A 22,255-nucleotide genomic window follows, 5' to 3' on the forward strand; every position below is an offset into this window, starting at 1 on the left:
ATGTGCATCAGCGAGTCTTGGTACAATTTGCACAACGCATCGCATTACTTTTATGTCAACTACAGTTCAGTCTGCCAATTTATGGCGAAACATCAGATTGGATGTTTTAGCAGGTTAGAAAATGTTTTTCTCGTGCATTTAAAAAAAATTTAAATGTGTGAACGAGGTTCTACTGGATACAGTAAAATCCTGCTAACTCGAACTGATCAGTCGGTCCCAGCAGTCACATGTATTTGAATGGGAAAGAACTCCCGCAAGTTTGAGCTCCTAGAACTGTGGAGCGATTATTTTGAACAAAACTTCTCGCATTTCATGGACCACCATTCGGAAAGCCGTGCGAAAGGCAAAAGTATGATGCTTCATTATGTGTACTGAGGAATAAGCTTTTTTTTTTGTTATATGTTAGGCTCATGGCGCAGGCACCACCTCTCTACGGGGTAAAGTGCAGCGCGAGCAGAGATTTAGCACACTATCATCACTAGCCACTGTGCAGCAGATACAGTAGAACCCACTTATACCAATCCATGGCACAAAGTTTGCCCCCATGCATTGGTCAGTTATGGCAGCACTGTGCTAGCAGCACCGTTTAGAGACTGCACCTTCGAGCAAATCTTCCTCCAGTGCTGCTGGACCAGCGCATGATGCCTGCTGAGTGCCAATGAAGCTGGGGTGCTTAAAGGAATTTTCAATCACGGCTGGACAACTCTCATCGCACCACCTCCGAGCGCATCGAGAATAGAGGCCTTGTTTTTCATAATTGTAGACAGCGAACAGCACGAAATTCCACATTTGTCAATGATCTCCATCTTCTTCCTGCCCTTTTCAACCTCTGCAATAATTGCAGCTTTATTTTGTAGCATCAAAAATTTATGCGTTTTGGATAGAGGTGGCCCCTTGGCAGGCTGACAAAGCAGACGGTCAGATGAGCAAGTTCGCGCGCAGCCCCGAGAGCAGACTCGAGGTTGGGAGGAGCAGCCTCTATCTGACCTCATGTGCGGGAAACCAATAAATGAAGTGGTGCATTACCGTATTTACTCGCATAATGATCGCACTTTCTTGTCAGAAAAATTGACGCAAATTCAGGGGTGCGATCACTACGCGGGTTAAATTTCCCGCAAAAAAAAAAAGTTTTTTTTGTCCCGCGTTTGCTGCAGGATGCGGGTGCGGGACACCAAAACAAGAATGGCGGCCGGCGGAGCACGCCGAATGCGATTTTTTTTTTCTTCTCGTGAGTACATTACGTACATTGAAACAGTTTCTTCCGTATCAGTGATGAATAATATCGTTAATATCGGCAAGTTTGCGGCAATAACGTAGCCATGTCCACTTTGAGGGGACAGAAACAGATGGGTGCGCTTAGCTGCCAGTGACAGAAACACATGGCCGGCGTGCTGCAGAAACTGCGGCATCTGTCTTCACTACTATCCTAACACAGCACGTATCTGCTAAGGGTGGGCGAATATCTTTGCTGTGTTACAAGCGTCGGCGTATGAATAGGGTACACTTTTAACGTATCAGTGTAAACGTGGCTACTATCATTGCCGCGCGCGATTTGTTGCGTGCTCACGAGTACTGTTGAAAAGAATCGAAAGGCGCCTTTTTTGTTTTTGTTGACCACAACCATTATAAAGCCTACCCATAATAAAGGCAAGTTTGGTTGTACCTCTTTTTGTCATGGAAGTGCGGAAAGTGATGAAAGTAATGAAATGAGGCATCTACTTAAGAATGTTTGGTGCGTGCAGACGAGTCGTTCGCCTAGCATTCGACAGATGGTAAGCGTGATCATTATTAGCTAGGCTTGGCACACGACATATCGCTGCGGCAGGTTCGAGGTGCGATCATTACACGGGAAATAAAAAAAATAGAATTTTGACGACAAAATCCAGGGGTGCGATCATTACGCGAGTGCGATCATTATACGAGTAAATACGGTATTTCGTTGGCCCCAAGAAGTCTGAGGGCCTGTTTGGAAATGGTGCCTTTTTCAAATGCTCTAACTGCAGACCTTGATTTGCTATAAATAGCATCCCATGAGCTATCCAGCAGGGCTAGTGCAATAGCCATTTGTTCAGCAATTTCCGAGACCCTGGTCCGAACCGAGAAAGCATAGGCTATTCCTCGGTGATCATCGACATTGACAATGGTGAACGCCCGACATCCCTCACAAGAGGCGGCATCCATAAAGCTGACCTGTCACTCATCACTGTATATTTGCCTAAAAAGGTTGGCTGCCCTTGCCCTTCTTCTACCCCGATTATGATTGGGGAGCATGTTCCTAGGTATGGGCGCAACCGTAAGCATGTTGCGTAGGTATCCCGCTCCACAAGAGCCCATGCCATGATGGCACACAGGATATAAATGGACCACTGTGAGGCCACCTACACTTTATTTTGATTCCTTTTGTTTTTTTATGTTATTTAGATTTTCCAGTTGGGACACTGTGTAGTACTCACTCATTCTAAAGGATAAACCACAATCATCATCGTCATCATCGCTGTCACCTGTTGCCAGGTGCAATTGCTCTACTGCTGTCGTTTTTTTTTTTTTTTCTGTAAACAAGCATGGTGGCAGCGGCGCAATCGTGCTAATGTGGTAGTTTACATAATTTTAAGGGCGCAACCAATGAGCATTTTTTGGACCCAGTTAGTGTTGCACGAGTAAATAATAAGTGGACTGCCTTTGCAGAAAATTTTGTTAATGTGGGATTGCTGTAAAAAAGAAAATTCGTTGCCACGAGATATGAAATACATTGACCCTATGGACAGTCGCCGCTATCTGAAAATATTTTGGTGCAGCGAGAATTTAGTTGTGTCAGGACTTTGTTATCCAGAGTTTCAACTGTATGTACCGACGAGGGCGGTGATCAACTGAGAGAAGCGCCGAACAACGTCTGTTGTGAAGAAACGAGCAATGATTAAGGTAGCGCAGCTCGGCTCACTTCAAACGCAACATCATATAGAAGACCAACACAGAATGACAACACATTAAATCAGAACATAATACAGTACAAATTCGTTAATTCAGCTCTGGTTATTTCAAATTTTCAGTGAATTCAATCTCACCTGAAGGTCATGGCCGGTGCCCATGCATTTCTATGGACCTAAATTTTCTTTTCTTCGATCCTAAATTTGGCTTTTGCCAGATAGTTTGAACTTGACCAGTCAATCAAGGAAGACTGTCAAGCAACAACCACAGCTCGTTATTGTCTGATTACGGTACTTACCCAATTCTAATCCACACCTTTTTTACAAGAAAATTGGGCCAAAAACTGCCTGCGAAGTGCAATCGGTTACAAAACACAAACTGCCTTTGCGGCGTTTGTATGCTTTACAGCATAGTAGCAATGTACTGTGGCAACGCGAACTTTAAAAGACCGTTCTGCAAAGCCGTCTAAATCAGTCGCCATTGCGCGACACATATTAGACCCTTGCCCATTTTTTTGCTAAAAGGTTGAGTGCGCCATGAGGAGAGAGTGGCAGCGTAAGCGGACCGAGAGCCCCAGATGAGGTGAGGCAAGTTGCGGTTCTGAAAGGCTGCACATATGGTTGACTATTGTCGCCAAGGGCAGGACCAGGTGGCACGAGTGCGTTCGCGACAGTAGGCAACAGAGGAAGGAACACGCAGGTGATGCAAATGCGTGTGGTGTGCTCAAACGGACAGCATGTGGACAGCCTGAGGGAACAGCTGTGGAGCACAGTAATAAAGGGAATGTTTCTGATGAACGTGTCAGCCTGTTGTTTGTAACAAGTGGGTGCTCGTCCGGCATTGACATGGACATGGGGGCGGTGAACATGGCTGAAGAGAGGCTGCAGCATCTGCTGGGGCAGACCAACGGCTCCGCCATGCAACTTGAGCAAATAGAGGCAGCAGTTTGATAAAGGCTGAGTGCTGCTGAGGCAGTGCCAGCAGCTTTTGCGACAGCTGCAGTGGCAGAGTTCAAACGTCAGGCGACACTGCTCTGTGCTCAGCGGGAGATAAGCTCCCTAAATATAATGGACTTAACGACATCCAGTCCCCTGAGAATATTTTAGACCGGCTGGAGACATTTCATTTGGTCAACGGTGTTGCCACCGACAGAAGGCTTACCCACAGCGTTCCCGCTGCTCTGGAGTGCAGCGTGAAGTTGTGGTGGTGCTTCGTGACCACGCTTGTGCCGTGGGAGGAGCTTACAGCAGCCTTCATTGCGGATTTCTCTTCTACTGATACGAATCAGAAAAGTTTGATCGCTTGTTGCAGAAATGTGCCTGCAACTCCAAGAATTGGTAGAGGGCAAGCAGTCTGCCAATCTCGCGGATTTGGCTAAGGCAGCTGACGGCTTCGTGGAGTGTGCTTGGAGGCGGTTGCAGTACAAGCCAACGCTGCCTCTGACAAAACAAGTGGCAAGGGACCTTGCCTTTCAGTCAGCTTTGAATGAGACTGCCCTACCTGGAACGCAGCCCAGAGCATTGATGGCTGCGGCTGTTGCATAATTTCAATCTCTGCTGGCATCCACAGCGTCCCACAGCGATTGCATCCCACAGCGATGCAGCCATCCTACTGTCGAGACCATCTGCACAGACTGCGTGCTCATGTTATAAAGCCAGCTCTCGCATCACCATCAGAGGGATACCAAGAGCGTGACTACGGGGAATTTACCTGCCATCGCTGCAGAGGTGTGGGTCACTTAGCTAGCGCATGCCCCATACGCCGATGTACCGGCCTGCCCCATCGCTACGAAAGCAACAGAATTGGGCATTTCCAATCAATATGTCTGGGAAACAGGAGACGGTAGGTGCTGTTGCTGCAGGCACCTACGTGACTGCGATGCAGGTAGCTATTTCAGCCGGCAGGAAGGTGCCCCTCCTGGAGGTGCGATTCGGGAAGACTACGTTCTAAGCTCTACTGGACACAGGCTCAAGCGTGAGCGTACTTGAAATACCAGGGGCAAAGGCAACAGGAGACAGGTGCCAAGCTCAGGACACAGGTGCGTTCACTCCACCTGGCAAGAGGTTGGTCCCAGTCTACCGCATCCCAAATGTGCAAGATCCATGGGCTACGATCGGCCACAACCAGTGCTTCCAGTGTGTGCCAGACTTATGCTGGGACTTAGTTCCCGGCAGGAACTTTTCGAGTGCAACAGGCATCTCTATACATGTAGTATACTGCTCCAACCACAAGGACTGGGACCAGCACACACCTGTGATAGCCCTTGCCACACGTACTGCCGAGAGAGTAGTCCCTGGTTATACAGTCAAACTTCGCTCCAACGAAACTGACGGGACGTGCAAAAAATTTAGTTGAAGTGGAAATTTCGATGTAGCGAAATCTGCCACAAAACACTGTCAGATTTGACTACACACTTCACAAACATCATTTATTTCAGAAAAAAGTCGGTCATCTTAATTTGCCTCCGTCCTTTGGACATCAGCACAGTGGTGACATGCTCGCACTTGGTCAGCAGCCGCATCGCGATTTCTTCATCACGGGCACCAATGAAATTATGAATGAGGTGAAATGCCTCCATCACATCCAGTGCACGAAATGGGGCAGGTGTGCCTTGTGTGTCACTCTCACCATCCAACAACACATTATTATGGCAAACCTCATGAATTATGGACTCGTCATTTAATTCATGAGCAACTACATCCGTGTCAGCGGTGATGTAGTCGTATGTGTAGTAACTTCTGTGGAGGGTGGCTCCATTCTGAAATGCTCTTCTTCATCTGTTGTCGAGTTGGCCATCACTTCAGTGTCAGGCTTAAAGCAGGCGGGTACAAAGCAATTTTCTATTATGCTTTGCCAGGTCGTTGTAGCAGTTAAGAAAATTCAGCAGCACAAAACGTATCAATGGGATTCCGCTGTGTTGTGTATTTTTACTGGTCGCGATCATCAAGCAGCTTGAAATGACGCCAACTCCACCCGCAATCTCTACAGTGAAGAGAGTAGTGAGGGAACTGCCAAATGACTGTTGTCAAAAAAAAAAAAAAGAAGAAGAATCTCTATCTTTGACCTATAACAGCACAGTCTGTCTTTAGGCTGCAGGAGATATAGATTTGGTGCATTTGCATACCATAGTTTCATCTGTCTGTAGCGACAGCCATGACAATAGCCAAAATAGACTGACCAGTTTATTACATGCAAGCATATGTGCATGCGTACACCAATGCGTTAATCCACTTTCCTGACTGCTCGTGCAATAAATATCCGGAAAGTTTGATATTTCGGACTTCGTTTAGTTGAACTTTGAGGTGTTTCGTGCTGATTCCGAGTTATCGATCAGCGATCGTATTATGCGCTGTACCGCACATATTGTCAAGCATGATATTGAACCAGGCTGTTTTTTGTTCGAACTCTAGTTTATTCTAATCATTTCCTGGACCCCTTAGAACTTGATTTAATGAGGTTCCACTAAGTACCATTTATTGTGTAAGGACAGAATGAGAACTTTGTTCAACAAACATAGTTACCTATAGAATTTCCAAGCATCACCAAAATATTCCGCAGAGTCCTGAGCCCCTAGTCAATCACTGCGCTAAGAGACTTCAGTGCCACGCACTTTTTCACACTACGTACAAGCCCTGGTCATATGATTAAGGGGAGAGGCTCCTCGAAACAACTTTTTTTTTATTATTTGTACCAGAGACTTCAAAATTCAGCCAACTGAAGAGTTTTTTATGCAGATTTCAAATATGCAATTAGTTTTTGTGTAGCTGCTATAGTTCTCGAGTTATATTATACTGAAGTGCAAATTATAGGGGTCTTTACGGGCACTTTTTTATGAACTAAACTTTCACAAAAGGTATCGTGCTATAGCTTATTTAGCTCTTCCTAGATCACAGAGTACCGATATCTAGTCAAAAAGCGTGTTCAGTTATAGGAAGTGGGAGAAAAAAATTTTGACACTTCGACCATTGTTTCTTTTAGTTCCCTGAGACATAACTTCGTACTATTGTAATTACTGACGACTGATATTGAAATTTCAAGTAGATATCGGTATTCTACATACCTTCAAGAGTATGTGTGCCAAATTTCATTAGTATACACCAATTCTAAGTGTACAAAAGGCTTCCCGGAAGACACGAAAATATCAAAAAATTTGAAAATGAGAAAAACAGGTTTGAAAGTTTCAAAACCTTCTATTCTTCAAAATCCAGTTGTTTTTGCATTAATCTTTGTCACACTCAAGAGCAGCTTCACAGAAAGCACACAAAAGTTTCTAGAATGCTCCTGCACTGTAGCTTGGCCCTTCCCGGCTCCTACGGTTGGTCTCTTCGGTGCGAGCCCTTTTCACTGCGCTACGACGGTGCGCCCTTGCTTCTGCGGTTCGCTTCAAGTTCATTTTCTTTACACGCATGTCATCAGAATGGTCGCTATGTGTGACCAACTCTTCTGGGGGAAGTACTCCAATCTCTTGTAGGACTTCTTCAAAGCCCGCATGGCCTTTATTGTACCACAGCACGGCAATAGCCGTGGCTGTCTCCACAGATGTCCGGGAAGCAAATTTTGTTTTTGGACACAGCAGCCATATCTTGCTGTTGAGTGACTCTGCTGCGTTTTGCGTCTTGCCATGAAGGCACCGAGCCAGGAGCTTCTCATCAGTAAGGCGCTTATATATAGGCATAATTGCCAAGCCCTGAGCTTTTGTCAACAAGGGGGTGTGGCGTGGTGTAGGCTCCCCCAGTGCTTCAGCACGCCTATGTTTGCACCAGGAATCTGGTTCAGCAGGGCAAAATTTGTGGCTGCTGGCCCCATCACTGGAGCAACAATGAAAATATGAGGCCCATATAGCAGTGTACATGCTGCGCACACTGCCCTTGTTATTTGTTATGGCTATTTGGTAGTATGTCTGCAGTTTCTGGATGGCTGCGACCGTTAGCTTTTCACCTCGTGGCAGTGGCGTTGTCATTTTTCGCAGAGCAGTGCCTAGGCGTTTTGCAACGTGGTTGGTGCACTCTTCTTTTTCGATGACAGTGTCACCGTACACCTCAGCCCCACAGACGGCAGTAAAGGCTTTGCTGTCCCCATCACTCAAGAAGCTTGTGAAGCGCAGTGGGGTCTCGTATGACAAAGTCCTCTGCCATATGCGCACTGCTGCTTCAGGTTCCATTGCATGGGATGAACATTCGGTGTTTTTTTCACATACAGGACGATGAAAGGCTTGCCATACCTCATCATCATCACCCATGTCCTTGTGGATACTGCAAGCAAGACAGTAATTTGAAAGGACTTCAAAGTCCAAGCAAAGACCTGTGTCCAGGGAAACAGCTGTGCCCACTCCGTTGTGGCTTTTATGGCCCCTTTTTTGCCAAGTGCCGTCAAACATGACTGGCACATCGCCGCCGCCAACGGCGTCTTTCGTGACTTTTCGCGCCAGTTCCAAGTTTTGGCTAACAGCTTCCATTGCAGCACCATGGAGCTTCTTAGAAATAGCATGGAATGTCTTGTGATGCAGCGGTTTTGGAAGGCCGATGATCGCACAAAATCGCGAAAGCTGGTCATATCCAACTCCTATAGCACGCGCTGCCAAAACAGCCTTCACGTTTACGGCAAAGCCGTCGCGCGAGCTCCCGCTGTCGTAGCGAGTGTTCACCCCGGGGTCACCGCACGCGCCGGCCGAGACGATCCGCTTCGACGTGTGCGTGAATGAAAGCACAGATTCAGGGCAGTCGGTATTTTCGCAGCGTAGCTCCAGGTGCGACGAAAGTCCTTTGCGCTTCTCAGCTGCTTCTCGGACGGCGAGTTTCCGTTCACAGCAAGTCGGGCATACCGAACCTGTCACCAGTGCCGTCAATGCGCCGATCTCGCACAACACCGTGCTAGCAGCAGGGGCGCCGACCGACCTTGATTCGCTTTTGAAGAATTCCATCTTTTTCTGCGATGCACTCACGAAATCCACAGCAGCGTCGATTTCACCACTGTCGCGGTGACCGGTGTCGGCGGTAGGCCTAACCGACGTCGGAGCATTGCGGGCGTCGCTTCCGGCTGTCGTTTTTTTAACAGTCTTACGCCGTTTCCCCCGGTACTTGTGCCGAGTTCCATACTTGCGGACGTCGGAACTGCACTTTTTCGGGCTTGTCATCTCAAGAAAACTCGGAGAGGACACGGGAAACTGTGCGGCTAGCGAGAACGCGCTGTGGCGGTGGTTCGGCTTTGCTGCACAAAGGGAGCACCGCCGTCCAATGGCGGGGCCGCGCTGCATGGCGCGCAATTCAAAATGCGCGACAGTCTCGTCTTCTTTCTCGTTTTTCTGTTATTCTCCGTGAACATACGAGACTGACAGCCATTGAACTTTGGAGGAAAGGGTTGACGCTCCACGCCCCAATGATTGCAAATGGCCGCCGGTGAAGCTCGATTGCGTGCGAACGATGCAAACGGCGCGGATTTTCTAAACTTTCGGTGGACTATAGAGACACCGCCGCTCACTTAGACGCATTTTTTGGTGACTTCTCGTGCGAATTTCGGCTTGATATTTACAGAAATAAAAGTTTATACATCAAAGATGACAATGCAGCTTAAAACAAAAAAGTGATTTTTTTTTTTGAAAACCGCGATTTTTCGACCCGCGTCTCCCCTTAAACGAATGCTTACTGAACCATTGCTCAAGAGTGACCTTACTCGAATGCCACCGTGCACTGTACAGCAACAAGCGATATCACTGACGGAAGTGTTGCGAGCAGATTGTGTGTTCACAAATGAAAACGAGGGTGAGCCCGTCAAAGTGACAAACGCTCGAAGCAAGCCGGTGGTCAGGCAAGTACCTTGTCAACCGGCAGCACGATCGGTGTCTTGTGGTCCTGGAAGTGGACCGTGATACAGGGCCCCGGCGTGTCACGGTCCAAGTAGTCGAGGCGCTGGGGCTCCATGAGCATTTTGCGGTTGCCGCCCCCGAACTTGCCCAGCACGCGGAAGGCCACCTGGGCAATGCTGTCGGTCGGGTTGCGCAGCGTTCGCCACAGGGCCTGCATCAGCTCGGCCCGCACGGGCTGGATGTGGTCGTACAGGAAGTCCGGCTGCAGGTTGTCCACGCACAGTTCCAGCGTGCGCAGACCCTGCACGTGGGAGGTCGAGGCTTGTGTGAGCCAGCTTCGGGACAGTGAGCGAAATGCAAAAATGCGTGCCTCTGAATTGTCGGACTGCTGGGCTGGTTGAGGGCACCATGTTGCGTCGCTGAGCGGAATGGCACCTGTCCTGTCCACATCGTTTCCTTCCGCCCTTATTCCCCTCAGCCACGCAACATGATGCACGCCCCTAGTCCAGGCCACATTATGGTGAATTCTGTTGCAGAGGGACACGAGTGACAAACCAGCGTTGCCGCCACCATTCTGCTAAGATGACCACAGTAATAACTAAACCAAGGTTGAACCAAATGATCAAGCGGGCAGAAGAATGTTTTTCAGATTTTTATTTGTTTTATGCCCTCGTTTGCCATTTCCTTCTGTGGCTTAGGAAGCTGCCTCTGGTGCAAATGACCATGAGCTGTTTAAGGGGGAATGTGGCAATGAAAGCAATTTTTTTTATTTATGGAAATACATGCAGGCCTGATTTGTTAGGCCGATCTCACAACTGAAATCAGTTTTGAGATATCGGTTGTAGTTGTTGAGTTACAACACTTGACAGCCTCTGTTAGGTATCCTCAAGTTGATTAATTAATTAGACATAAGCTAGTCAAGATATTCAGATCAGCACATTTAAAAAGGCCCAGTCTGTGCTATAAAGCTATTAGATATTTTTCTTTTAATGCCCAAATAAGCACAAAAGGTTGTTTAACTTTCCTATGCATATTGTCAAACAAATGACTTATGCAAAAAAAAAATGGTTTAGCAATTTTATGATGTGCAGAAAATATGAATGGCTTTAAAGCACTTGTCACTGTTTCAGGGTTCAAGTGCAAAAATACGGAATAATTTTGTCTTCATTCATTCTGAAATGGCACTGGGATGACTGACAGCAACTGCAGAAAAAATCAAAGCTGGGAAAATGGAGCTTATAAGTTATTTGTTGGAAACATTTAAATTAGGGGTGTATGAGGACTGGAATATTCAATTCCAAAGTGAATAGGGAACATTCAGATAATCTGATTCACACATCGAATATCCAATAATCAATGTCCCGAATATTCTAGTATCTTTCGAAATGTTGGTCCCTTCCATGAATGACCCGCACAAACTTGCCGTGGGCGTCCCCATTCGGGAACTCCATAGGTGCCAATGGCAATGCGGAGATGTGCCGAGTGACGTGATGCGCATTTGCCCGCTTTTGTCTGTCCCGCAGACTGGCCTTTAATAAGCTAACGCTGACCCACAGAAACCACCTGCCATGAAGATAGGAAAGCTCTGTCTCCTGTTTTCTGGAAGAAAACTTGCAAGCAATACTTTCTTGTTAAATAATGTGATCAGCCTTCCGACATGTGCAGCAATGTGTTTCTTGCAAAAATTTGGGAAGCATAAAAGGTTGAATTCAAGTTTTTTGGGATTCAATATTTGATTCGATATTAATTTTTCTTTTCTTGATTCAATTCGATATTCGAATCAAAATATATTATTCGGTATTTGAACACGCCTAATCTAAATGTTTACTTTGAGCACCTAAACTTCACCTGGGATGTAGTCCTCTGCCTGTGAGGACAAATTTTTGTTATACAGTCGCCGACCGATTTTCCGGACTCCAAAAATTCGGACATGCCCGATTACTCGGCCAGCTTTGCGGCACCGCCATTCTCCCCATAGACCATAATGTATAACAACTGCCGAAGTTCGGACACCTTGCAACCTCTCGTCTGATTTTTCGGACACTCCTTGAACTAACTCGGTCGAGAGCACCATGCACCGACTCTGACCGGTGCGTGGTTCGAGTTGCTGAACGCCATTTTTGTTTTGAACGGAGCTTCCTTGCTGCCCCACGAAGTGGCGCTACTGAAAATTCCCGCTCATCATCATCGTTTTTGCCTAGTTCGATAGAGTGGCTCTGCAGCAGTTCCGGTTTCAGCTTAGTAAGCCACGTCAAGACAATCCAGCAGCTGATTTGTTTCTTGCCGCGTTATTCGTTTGTGTGACTGGTGTCGGCACGGTGGTGTTTGCTTTGTGTGCTGTGTCAAGGTTTCGGTGATCCAACGCGGCATACGGAAACATCTCGTCAAGTGTCTAATGGCGCCGACAGTGCCCGCGCAGACTGCGCTGCGGAATGCCGGCTAGCGGGTGCCGGGAGGCCTAAGATTTGTCGCCTTCCGATGTGCTCCCTACCGACGCGGAAAATGTTCTGCCGAGACTTGCACAGTGGTTGCATTGAGATTCCGGACACCGTCTCATTGACAGTTTCACAGGTGCTGACACTGCTGTACTGAAATGTGCAGAACTCGACGACGGCGAGATCATTCGTCAGGTTTCTGCTGCACCGCCGGACGATGACCGAGTCGGAAGTTGACGCACCATGTGCTACGCTGCCGTCACATGCGGAGCGTGTACAAGCAGTGACTGTGCTTTCAGCCGCCTATAGTGACCTTACGACCTTCTCCGAGATTCAGGCTTATCTGATTGTGCGAGATTCAGGCTTATCTGATTGCGCGTAAACGGAACACGTGCAACGGCGCATTCGCGATTTCTTCAAGCCTACTGCTGAGCCCGAATAAGTGCGTGGAAATAAAGGATTTCATTTTTTTTTTTTCATAATCTGCTTTTTCGGACACCTGTTTATTCGGACATTTCCGCAATCCCCGTGAGGTCCGAATAAACGGTCGGCGACTGTACTTTGATGCAATATTTCACTTCTTTGCCGCAGTTTCATGCACCTTAGTTGCCTTTTTGAAGCATTGTGCATCCTTTTTCAGCAGCGTGTCGCAGTGAACACGATCCTGGACTGTATCCCAGTTGCAATGTGATTGTTCGACCGCTCTACATCATTTAACTACTGTGCAGTGCTCTTTCACAGCTGGCATTAAAACGGCAAATTGCCTCTGCCACAGCACTTTCAACACTCGGGAGTGAGGCAAACTGGCTTTTCAATTGAACTGACCAAATCACATTGTTCAGTGACTTGATGCTGTGCCGATTTTAGCCTTGCAGGCATCTTTCCAGGAGTTCTTTTGCGTACTTAATACTGTTCTCATGCAGAGTTTACTAAAACCGCAAAGGGACACGACCGGGACAGGTGGATAGTGCCTGCCCATTTGTGTCCCTTTGTGTTTTTTGTAAATTCTGCACTAAAACCGCATAAACTATAGGCTACCAACTAGCCCGAACCAATGCTTTGCTCTGTTGTCTTGGAGACAGGCACTTATATACAGTCGCCGATGGACTTATCGGACACCAAAAATTCGGACTTGAAGGATATTCATGACATAATAAATGCACCATACGGGTTCCCATAGAGCTAACGAATCTGCACGACCGATTTTACGGACCAATTTAGGCACCAAGGTTCGATTTTTCGGACCAATTTAGGCACCAAGGTTCGTTTTTACAGACTGAATTGCTCGTTCCGATAAAAAAAAAAGTATGCGATCTTGAAAGCTGCCATGTTGGATATGTATTCTACTAGGTTAGGCAGGCTTGGCTTCCGGTGGCCCGCTTTATAGCCTCCAAGACTGGCAGCTGCACGCTATCCTCCGATTTCCGAGGCCATGCCCGCTGTTCCTTAACTGGCAAAATTCACCGTGAGACGCGAATTTCCCTTTTGTTGCAGAGGTAGATGAAATCACATTAAAATGTCCACTCTTGTCTCCTCTCGTTACCCGACCCGTTAATTAGTAATAATTGAAGTTGAAATCAACAGCTGAACATATGACGCCGGAACCTTTGCTCTCACCAATGTCACATTGCTGTTTCATGACAATACGTGGGCACACCTATCTGTTCCTGCATTAGCACACTGTCAATCACATGCAGAAGCGTGGTCACCATCACACGCGGAAGCACCGTCACAATTGCACGTCAAAGCACGGTAACCACTGGCATCACCACACACTATCGCGTTGCGACTACCACACACAGCCGTGTTGTCACCACAGCACAGGGTCGCATTATCAGCAACGTACATGGACACACTGTCAGCATCACACCCGACAAGCTGTCATTATCATCCCCATGCACCAGTCCCGCCTCGTCGAAAACGTTGGCAGCATTTGCTTCAAAAAGTAGTCTCATCGGTTTGTTCGATGTCTTTCGTGGTCTTCCGTATGGGTGAACTGTTCGGAGCTTCCTTACTTTGGGGTTCATCACAGAACACATGCGTTATGCTGCCACAACCGTCAAGCACATTCATAAGAGAGAACAGAACGTGCAGCTCGCTACTGTGCAAAAACCGTGAAAAAAAAAAAAAAAGAGGTTCGCATGCAATTCAAATTTACAACAGGCAATAGGAACATGCCCTGCATGCCACGTGACTACAGTCGCCGACCGTTTATTCGGACCTCACGGGGACTGCGAAAATGTCCGAATAAACAGGTGTCCGAAAAAGCAGATTAAGAAAAAAAAATGAAATCCTTTATTTCCACGCACTTATTCGGGCTTGGCAGTAGGCTTGGAAGAAAGCGTGAATGCGCCGTTGCACGCTGTTCCGTTTACGCGCAATCAGATAAGCCTGAATCTCGGAGAGGGTCGTACGGTCACTATTAGCGGCTGATAGCACAGTCACTGCTTGTACACGCTCCACGTGCGGCGGCAGCGTAGCACATGGTGAGTAATCTTCCGACTCTGAGTCATCGTCCGGCGCTGCAGCAGAAACCTGACGAATGATCTTGCCGTCGTCGAGTTCTGCGCATGTCAATACAGCAGTGTCAGCACCTATGAAACTGTCAAATGAGACGGTGTCCGGAACCGCAATGCAACCACTGCGCAGGTCTCGGAAGAACATTTTCCACGTCAGGTGGGGCGCACATCGGAAGGCGACTTAGGCCTCCCAGCACCCGCTAGCCAGCATTCCCCAGCGAAGTCTGTGTGGGCACTGTCGGCGCCATTAGACACTTGATGCGATGTTTCCGTACACCGCGTTGGATCACCGAAACCTCGACACAGCGCACAAATGAAAAACGTGGCCTGCTCGCAGCGTCGTGCACGAAGAAACAAATAAGCTGCTGGATTGTCTTGACATGGCTTACTAAGCTGAAACCGGAACTGCTGCAGAGCCACTCTAACCAGGCAGAAACGATGATGATGAGCGGGGATTTCCAGTAGCGCCACTTCGTGGGGCAGCAAGGAAGCTCTGTTCAAAACAAACATGGCGTTCAGCAAGTCGAACGATGTATGGAACCATGCACCGGTCAGAGTCGGTGCATGGTGCTCTCGACCGAGTTGGCTCAAGGAGTGTCCGAAAAATCAGACGAGAGGTTGTAAGGTGTCCGAACTTTCGGCAGTTGTTATACATTATGGTCTATGGGGAATGGCGGTGCCGCGAAGCTGACCGAATAATCGGGCATGTCCGAATTTTTGGAGTCCGGAAAATCGGTCGGCGACTGTACTGCACCCCACATTACTGTGCCAAATTGCCATGCAACTTTTGCCTTTTTTTTGCTTACTTTTGCTTTTTTTATTTTTAGGTCAAGAAATACAGTGGTATGGCTACCTTGAGCTCTGATCTTTCCTCTTTACGATGATACCGAAGTGGCAGGGCTGCATGAACAGAGCGCCAAGTGATCTGCGCCGCAATGGCACTTTCTGAGGCCAGATTTTCACGCAGTTTGTAATGAGAGCACATTAGGAAAGTGGTCTTTCCTCAATTTCAGCTGCATATTTTGTTATATTTCACTGCACAGCAAAAGAAGGCCTGAAGATCACAAAAAAAAAAAAAAACGAAACTGGCAAATTGAAAATTTTTACCAAATAGACCATTTCAACTGCAATGCCCTCCCTTATAAGATTTGAAAGTGAATGTTTTTATTCAATATTTGAGGAAGTGCTTTTAAAAAGCAATGCGCCCGCCATCTGCAGTCGAGTATCTTTTCATGTCCGTGTTATTTCAATGGTCACGCTGGTCGTGGCTGCGCACCCACCTGGCTGATGAGCGTCTGGGAGCCGTTGAGTGCGGACACCAGTGGGTCCATCAGCATGGGCAGGTAGGGCAGCAGAGAGCTGAGCCGCACGGGCACCGTCAGGCACAGCTCCACAAACAGGTCCTTCATGTGCTGCTTGTGCAGGCCACTCTGCAGGCCATTGAGACCTGCATGCCCCAACATTCCAAAACTGGTCTGTCTCGGAAAAGCACGGACATATCAAGCAGTGGCCTTCGCCTCCAAGAAATGCAGCAACAATGCATGAATGGTGGCCAGTAAACAAGCATTTACAGTCAAATCCCGTTACAATGAACACCACATTAACGAACATTTCAGATTAACGAACTTTTATGAAATCCCGTGCCGACTGCTTATAGTTTCAATGTAAAAATATTTCACTACTACGAACTTCAGAATAACGAACATTTCAGAATAACGATCGTTATTTAATTTCCGTGTCATCTTAACAACACCTCAGTACTACGAACTCATATCCCGAAATGCGAGGATTCTTAGATTTCCGTGTATCCGTCACGGCAGTCGGAGCTCTAAGCTAGCAGACGACGCAGCGCGAAGAGCGGGCCGCTCTATGGGGCCGCCTTGCAACTTGCTTCCCGCAAAAACCTGAGATGGCGCGGAAGGAGAAAGATGCGGGCGGAGACTTTTTTTTTTTTTTTCCTTCTCCGTTAAGGAGGCAACGACGCACCAGGTTTTGAGAGTGGAGAGGCGGGGAGCATGGGCTCGTAAAACCTGAGACGGTGCGGCAGAAGAAAAAAAAAAGTAGTAATTAACGCTGAAGTGGGCCTTTTTTTTTTTTTCCTGTTGCGGAGGTGACGACGCATCACGTTTTTCTTGCTTGTTTTCTCAGTTGTTCGCGTGCTGTCACCCGTATCAGGCCTGTCCATCTTGTTTTTCTTCTGGTTATATTATTGTGTTAGAAGTGCGTGCCGGCGTTCGCGTTGCCATGAGCTTAACAACTCTAAGCACGGCGAAGAAGCGAAAGCAGTTTTATTTGAGCGAGAGAGTAGAGATTTTTCGCGAGATAGAAGACGGGAAGAAACAAACCGTCGTGGCTAAAGAACGTGGAGTGGCGCGGTCGACGATCGCCACGATTCTCAAAGATAAGGAGAAAATCTTTAAGCACCAGCAAGAATCTTGCTGCACGTTACGGCAGCACCCGAAGACCGCGACGAGTCCGTGTCGGCCACAGATGCGTTGGACTGCTTGCGAAAAATTGGAGGACGCTTAAGGGGGGACCTGGGTCTTGAGCAACCCCCATGGTAATATTGCTGCTAGAGGAATGAAATTTCTAGGCAATATGTAATTTAATGTGCTCTATGCAAATACGCAATTGGTTTTTCTCTACATAATTAGAAAAAATATTTTATACTATTTTTCCTGTTCCCACATTGCGGGATGACTTGCAGAAAATGTTTTGCAGTAAGAAAGTTAAAAGTGTTGTGAACATATCCCTGAATGTTCAAGGAGTGCAGCCAGATATGTTTCATGTTTCTACCTCTATTATATCCAAAGTTACAAAAGTTCAAAATTGTAAACTGAAATGTGAACTTTTTTTTTGTTTTGGCTTCCTCAAAATTTCATTATGTTTCAAGGTGCAGAAATATAGTATTATAGACTAGCTGCACTCCTTGGGTGCCTAGCTATTAGACAAAGTAAAGATTATTCAAATCGGATGATTAGGAGAGAAGCTATGCCTCCCGCAAAATTGCTGATTACCATGAAAATGTGTATTGAAAAAAGTGGAAAAAACTAATCACCATGTGAAAAAAGCATTTTATTCCACTGCATGCATGAAATTGGCATAGCGAATGGCTCAAAAGGCTCCAAGGGAATAATCAGGATGGGGCTTTCCTCGCTGACTCCGTTTCGCAGCTGCTTGAAAAGCTGCCGAGGACGCTCGCTTTCTCTCTGCACTAGCAATGCGACGACAGTCCTTTTCACTGGCCCTCCTACTACCTTTAGAGGTCTGTTTTAATTGCAGCTCTCTCAATATGCTTGAGCTGGCCTCATGGGTGCCAAGGTTGAAGCGCATCACTGCCTCTGCAACTGCTGCCTCAACTGCAAATAATGAACAATTTTTGTCTTTGGGAGCAAGGCTCCAAATCACAGAGTGCAGTGCCTCATTGGCATTCTGCGTCTGCCCTCGCTGCCACCGTTCTAGCAGTTTTTTATCAGCCAGGCGCTCAAAGACTGGACGCAGTGCATTGGTAACCACTTCTGGCAGGTTGTACCTGCTTTTTGGTGGTGGCTCATTTTTTGCCATGGCAGAGTTATACTTGCACCACGAGTTCGGACCATGCGGGCAGAAGTTGTGATTGGGCTGCTCATCCGTCGATGTAATGTGATAGAATGTGGTCCATACAGCGTTGTGCGTTTTTTCAACATCTCCAGCAAAAGACTTGATCGCCCATCCATAATAGCTGGAGATCTTTGTGATCAGGTCTCCGGTCAGCCGTCCTTTGCCACTAATGCGCTGTCCAGGTTCATCAGACTTGTGCTTTTGCACAAGGTTACGAAGTGCCGTGCCCATGCGCTTCTGCACATGATTTGTGCAGTCTTCCTTTTTAACTGCAATAAAGCCGTAAACTTTGGCTTCTTCAATAGCATTAAAGGACCTGCTGTCCCCATCACAGAGCATGGTGGTATACCTGAGGCCATGTACTGTGAGTGAACGTTGAAACAGTATCTTCGCTGCCTCAACTTCCATTTGGCCTGCCTTGCAGCTTGTGTTTTTTTGGCAAGAATGTTTTGCCTTCCATTCAGCATAACCTGGGCTGTCTGGTTTTGGTCCACACTCGCAGCCGAGGCAGAAATTGGAGAGGACCACATAATCAAGCACATACCCCAAGAACAGCTCAACTACAGTGGCCACCCCAATGCGAGATGTGTGACCTCTGGTGTGCCATGTGCCGTCAAAACAAACGGCAATGTTGCCCGGGTTTCCAAAATTTAGCTCTTTGTAGAGCTCTTTTGCGGCGGCGGCACACTTTTCCAAGTTCTCTGTGCATGCTCTGGTTGCTGCTGGGTTCAGCTTGCTTTTCAAATAATGCTGGTATGTCTTGTTATGCATACCTCTGTGGGACACTCCTATTGCCGAAAAAATATCATTCAGAGCACTTTGCCCGTTTCCCGTGCTCCGCACAGCGCGCGCCGCAAGAAGATTTATTTCGAATGGATTGCAGTTCGCCGATCCTGCAATTCGTCGCGAGCTCCACTGCCAACGAAGTTCCCCACAATTGCTGCACAACACTTTCAGTTTCACGGCTATGCCGTACTCACGCGTGTCCCTTTCAATAGTCAGTGCTCCACCGCAAACTCGGCAAACAGCAACTTCCAGCAAGATGTTCACAGCGTCCATGTCGACAATCGTATACGTCGTGGGAGAACTCTCAGCACTGCACTCACTCGCGAGGCACTTCGTTTTTCGTTCTGTCGCCGAAACCGACGTGAGTTCAGAAATTCTCTGCTGCGCTCGCTGCTCCCGGACGGCACAATCTGCACTCGTCAAAAAAGTCGAATCAAGCCTTGTGCGCTGGGGCCGCACGGCTCCGTCGTCCTGCGGGGCCGCTATCGCAACTCCCGGGACAACGTCCATGGCGTCCGCGTCATTTGCCAGCGCGCCTTCCGTCGTTGTCAAACTCTCTGCTGAGGCCGTTATCGCCACTGTCGGGGCAACATCAAAGGCGTCCGCGCCGGCTGCCGGCGCGCCTTCCGTCGATGTCGAACTCTCTGTCGAGGCCGTTATCACAACTGTCGGGGCAACATCCAAGGCGTCCGCGTCGGCTGCCGGCACGCATTTTGTCGATGTCGAGCTCTCTCCTGTTGTTTCGACGGCAGCGGTACAGCTCTCATCTTCGCAGCACATTTTCGTCGTTTTTTGCCGAACTTGTACACGGTGCGGAACTTCCGATAGTCGTTAGGCATAGCGCTGGCCGGTGTTCATAGACAGTCTATGACAAGATGGCGACACCTTGCTTGTGCCAGGCGCCCAAGGCGCCATCGAAACTGCTAACAGCCAATGACAAGCCACCATTTTGTCACATGTCGGCTGCGGACCAATCAGACAGCAAGATTTCGTATTTCTTTCTTGTTCAACAGCCCTGCGCAGCGTAGATTTGAATGCTCGCGCTTGGCGGGAAAGAAAGCCCGAAGGACGCACTTTCGAAGGAGACCAATATGGCCGGGCTCCGCTGAATGGTTGCGAAGTTACGAACGGCGCCAAATTGGCTACTTTGGGGCGTTTTTCGCGAATGAAACTCGCGCGGTCGCATAATAAAGCTTACTTTTTAGGAAAACTATGCGTTTTTAAGCGCTAATTTTTTGTGAGCAGGTGCAGAACGATGTGCTGAACGCGATCATAGCAAAATTGAAAAATCGACTTTTTCGTAATTTTTTCGTCTTCAAGACCCGTGTCCCCCCTTAAGCTTCGCCTTCAAGAGTGGAACGCGATAGCGTTCCCGTCGACCCGCCAATGGGTGTAAGACAATGGGCTACAGGGCAGCCATCACTTACGAGGCGCCCCGCATCAGACGCGGTGAGCGTCGAGCCATATGGTCGAGCAACGCGGCGTTCGGCGCAGCAACGAAACGTGCGCCTGAGCAAGCGGAGCGAACCAAAGAACTCGGTATCCCGGAGGGGGAAATGATGCACGCCAGCCAAACGCCGTGATCGGCACGGGCAGAGAGATAGAGAGATAGTGATCTAAAGAAAGGAAGGACGCTTGATTCTGCGGAGGGAGCGAGGCGAAGCGTTGTCAGGGGAGAGAGTCCGAACCGCGACAGCTCCAATGCGCGCGTGGCGCGCCATCTGTCGGGGCAGCGCCGTACATGGAGAGGAGGGGCTCTTCTGTGTTTGCCGCAAGATGGCTCTCCGTGTGCGGAAGGCGCAGAAGAAATGCAGCGAAACGCACTTCGCTACTCGTGTAATTGCGACTTCTGTAAGTTACATGTTCATAATTACCTATATACACCACAGTATAACTTTCCACGGCTCGTTTCGAAGGCAACACCGCATTCACTAGAGGCGCGTTTGTACCTTTTGGAAGCATCGAAATCGTGGCTGAGTGGTAGCGTCTCCGTCTCACACTCCGGAGACCCTGGTTCGATTCCCACCCAGACCATCTTGGAAGTTGCTTTTTATTTATGGAGTGCCTGCCGTGATTTATCGCTCACGGTCAACGCCGCAAAACGCTGACGCCGACGCCGACACCGACGCCGACACCGACGCCGACGACACCGGCTTTTCTGCGACACGAGCTCCTTAACGCTATCGCGTTAAAACTCCGCATATTTATAGCCAAAAGCGGCACAGCGGCCGAAGGCGTGCATAAGAATGCGGACGGTCTGGAATCGTTCGTGCTGCAGAGTCTGTGCTGCACCCGTCAGAAGACGATCACGGACTATTTCAAATAAATGTGCCTTGTCTGACGATCACGTGTGCATTGTGTGAGAAACGAGTTCAAGGAGGTACCGTTTCAAAGGTAGGACGCTTGCGTTACTGAAATGCTATTGTTATGGCTAATTTTTGGGCTTTCACTATAACGACCTTTCAGAATAACGAACATTTTCCCACGGTCCCCTGAAGTTCGTTGTACCGAGATTTCACTGTACTGCACCATCATGTTTGCAACAGCAACAGCAACAACAACAAAAATGCCGGATCCCACACACTGTGGGAATCGATGCAAGCAAAGCTTTGTATGCTGTAGAAAAGAAGGGACTCTTTTCCAACAAGGCACTGTCTTCGATGACAGTGTGTGTGGTAATCAACACAAGCAGTCAGAATAACACTCACTAGTCATGCATCTTATTTAGAAGAAACAACTCGCTTTACATCGAAATACAGTCGCCGACCGTTTATTCGGACCTCACGGGGACTGCGGAAATGTCCGAATAAACAGGTGTCCGAAAAAGCAGATTATGAAAAAAAAAAATGAAATCCTTTATTTCCACGCACTTATTCGGGCTCGGCAGTAGGCTTGAAGAAATCGCGAATGCGCCGTTGCACGCTGTTCAGTTTACACGCAATCAGATAAGCCTGAATCTCGGAGAGGGTCGTACAGTCACTATAGGCAACTGAAAGCACAGTCACTGCTTGTACACGCTCCGCATGCGACGGCAGCGTAGCACATGGTGCGTCAACTTCCGGCTCGGTCATCGTCCGGCGGTGCAGCAGAAACCTGACGAATGATCTCGCCGTCGTCGAGTTCTGCGCATGCCAGTACAGCAGTGTCAGCACCTGTGAAACTGTCAATGAGACGGTGTCCGGAATCTC

The 22,255-nt window shown here is 48.1% G+C and overlaps 2 protein-coding genes across 7 annotated transcripts in view; both read right to left on the bottom strand.

The window, feature by feature from the left end:
• The window catches only part of Nipped-A (Transcription-associated protein Nipped-A), a 413,461-nt gene that overhangs the window by 277,047 nt on the left and 114,159 nt on the right, over positions 1-22,255 (bottom strand). For all 6 annotated transcript variants that reach the window (XM_065445525.1, XM_065445501.1, XM_065445517.1 and 3 more), the window contains 2 exons: positions 15,962-16,128; positions 9,738-10,028 (listed from right to left, as the gene is read on the bottom strand). In XM_065445525.1, coding sequence (XP_065301597.1) covers positions 9,738-10,028; positions 15,962-16,128 — 458 coding nt within the window. The remainder of the gene's footprint in view (positions 1-9,737; positions 10,029-15,961; positions 16,129-22,255) is intronic.
• On the bottom strand, positions 6,575-9,190 carry LOC135912889 (uncharacterized). Its single transcript, XM_065445468.2, has one exon. It carries the CDS (start codon positions 9,176-9,178, stop codon positions 7,196-7,198), a length of 1,983 nt encoding a protein of 660 aa, XP_065301540.1. The 5' UTR covers positions 9,179-9,190; the 3' UTR covers positions 6,575-7,195.

Source organism: Dermacentor albipictus, chromosome 1 (genome assembly GCF_038994185.2).
Source record: "Dermacentor albipictus isolate Rhodes 1998 colony chromosome 1, USDA_Dalb.pri_finalv2, whole genome shotgun sequence".
Lineage (NCBI taxonomy): Eukaryota > Metazoa > Arthropoda > Arachnida > Ixodida > Ixodidae > Dermacentor > Dermacentor albipictus.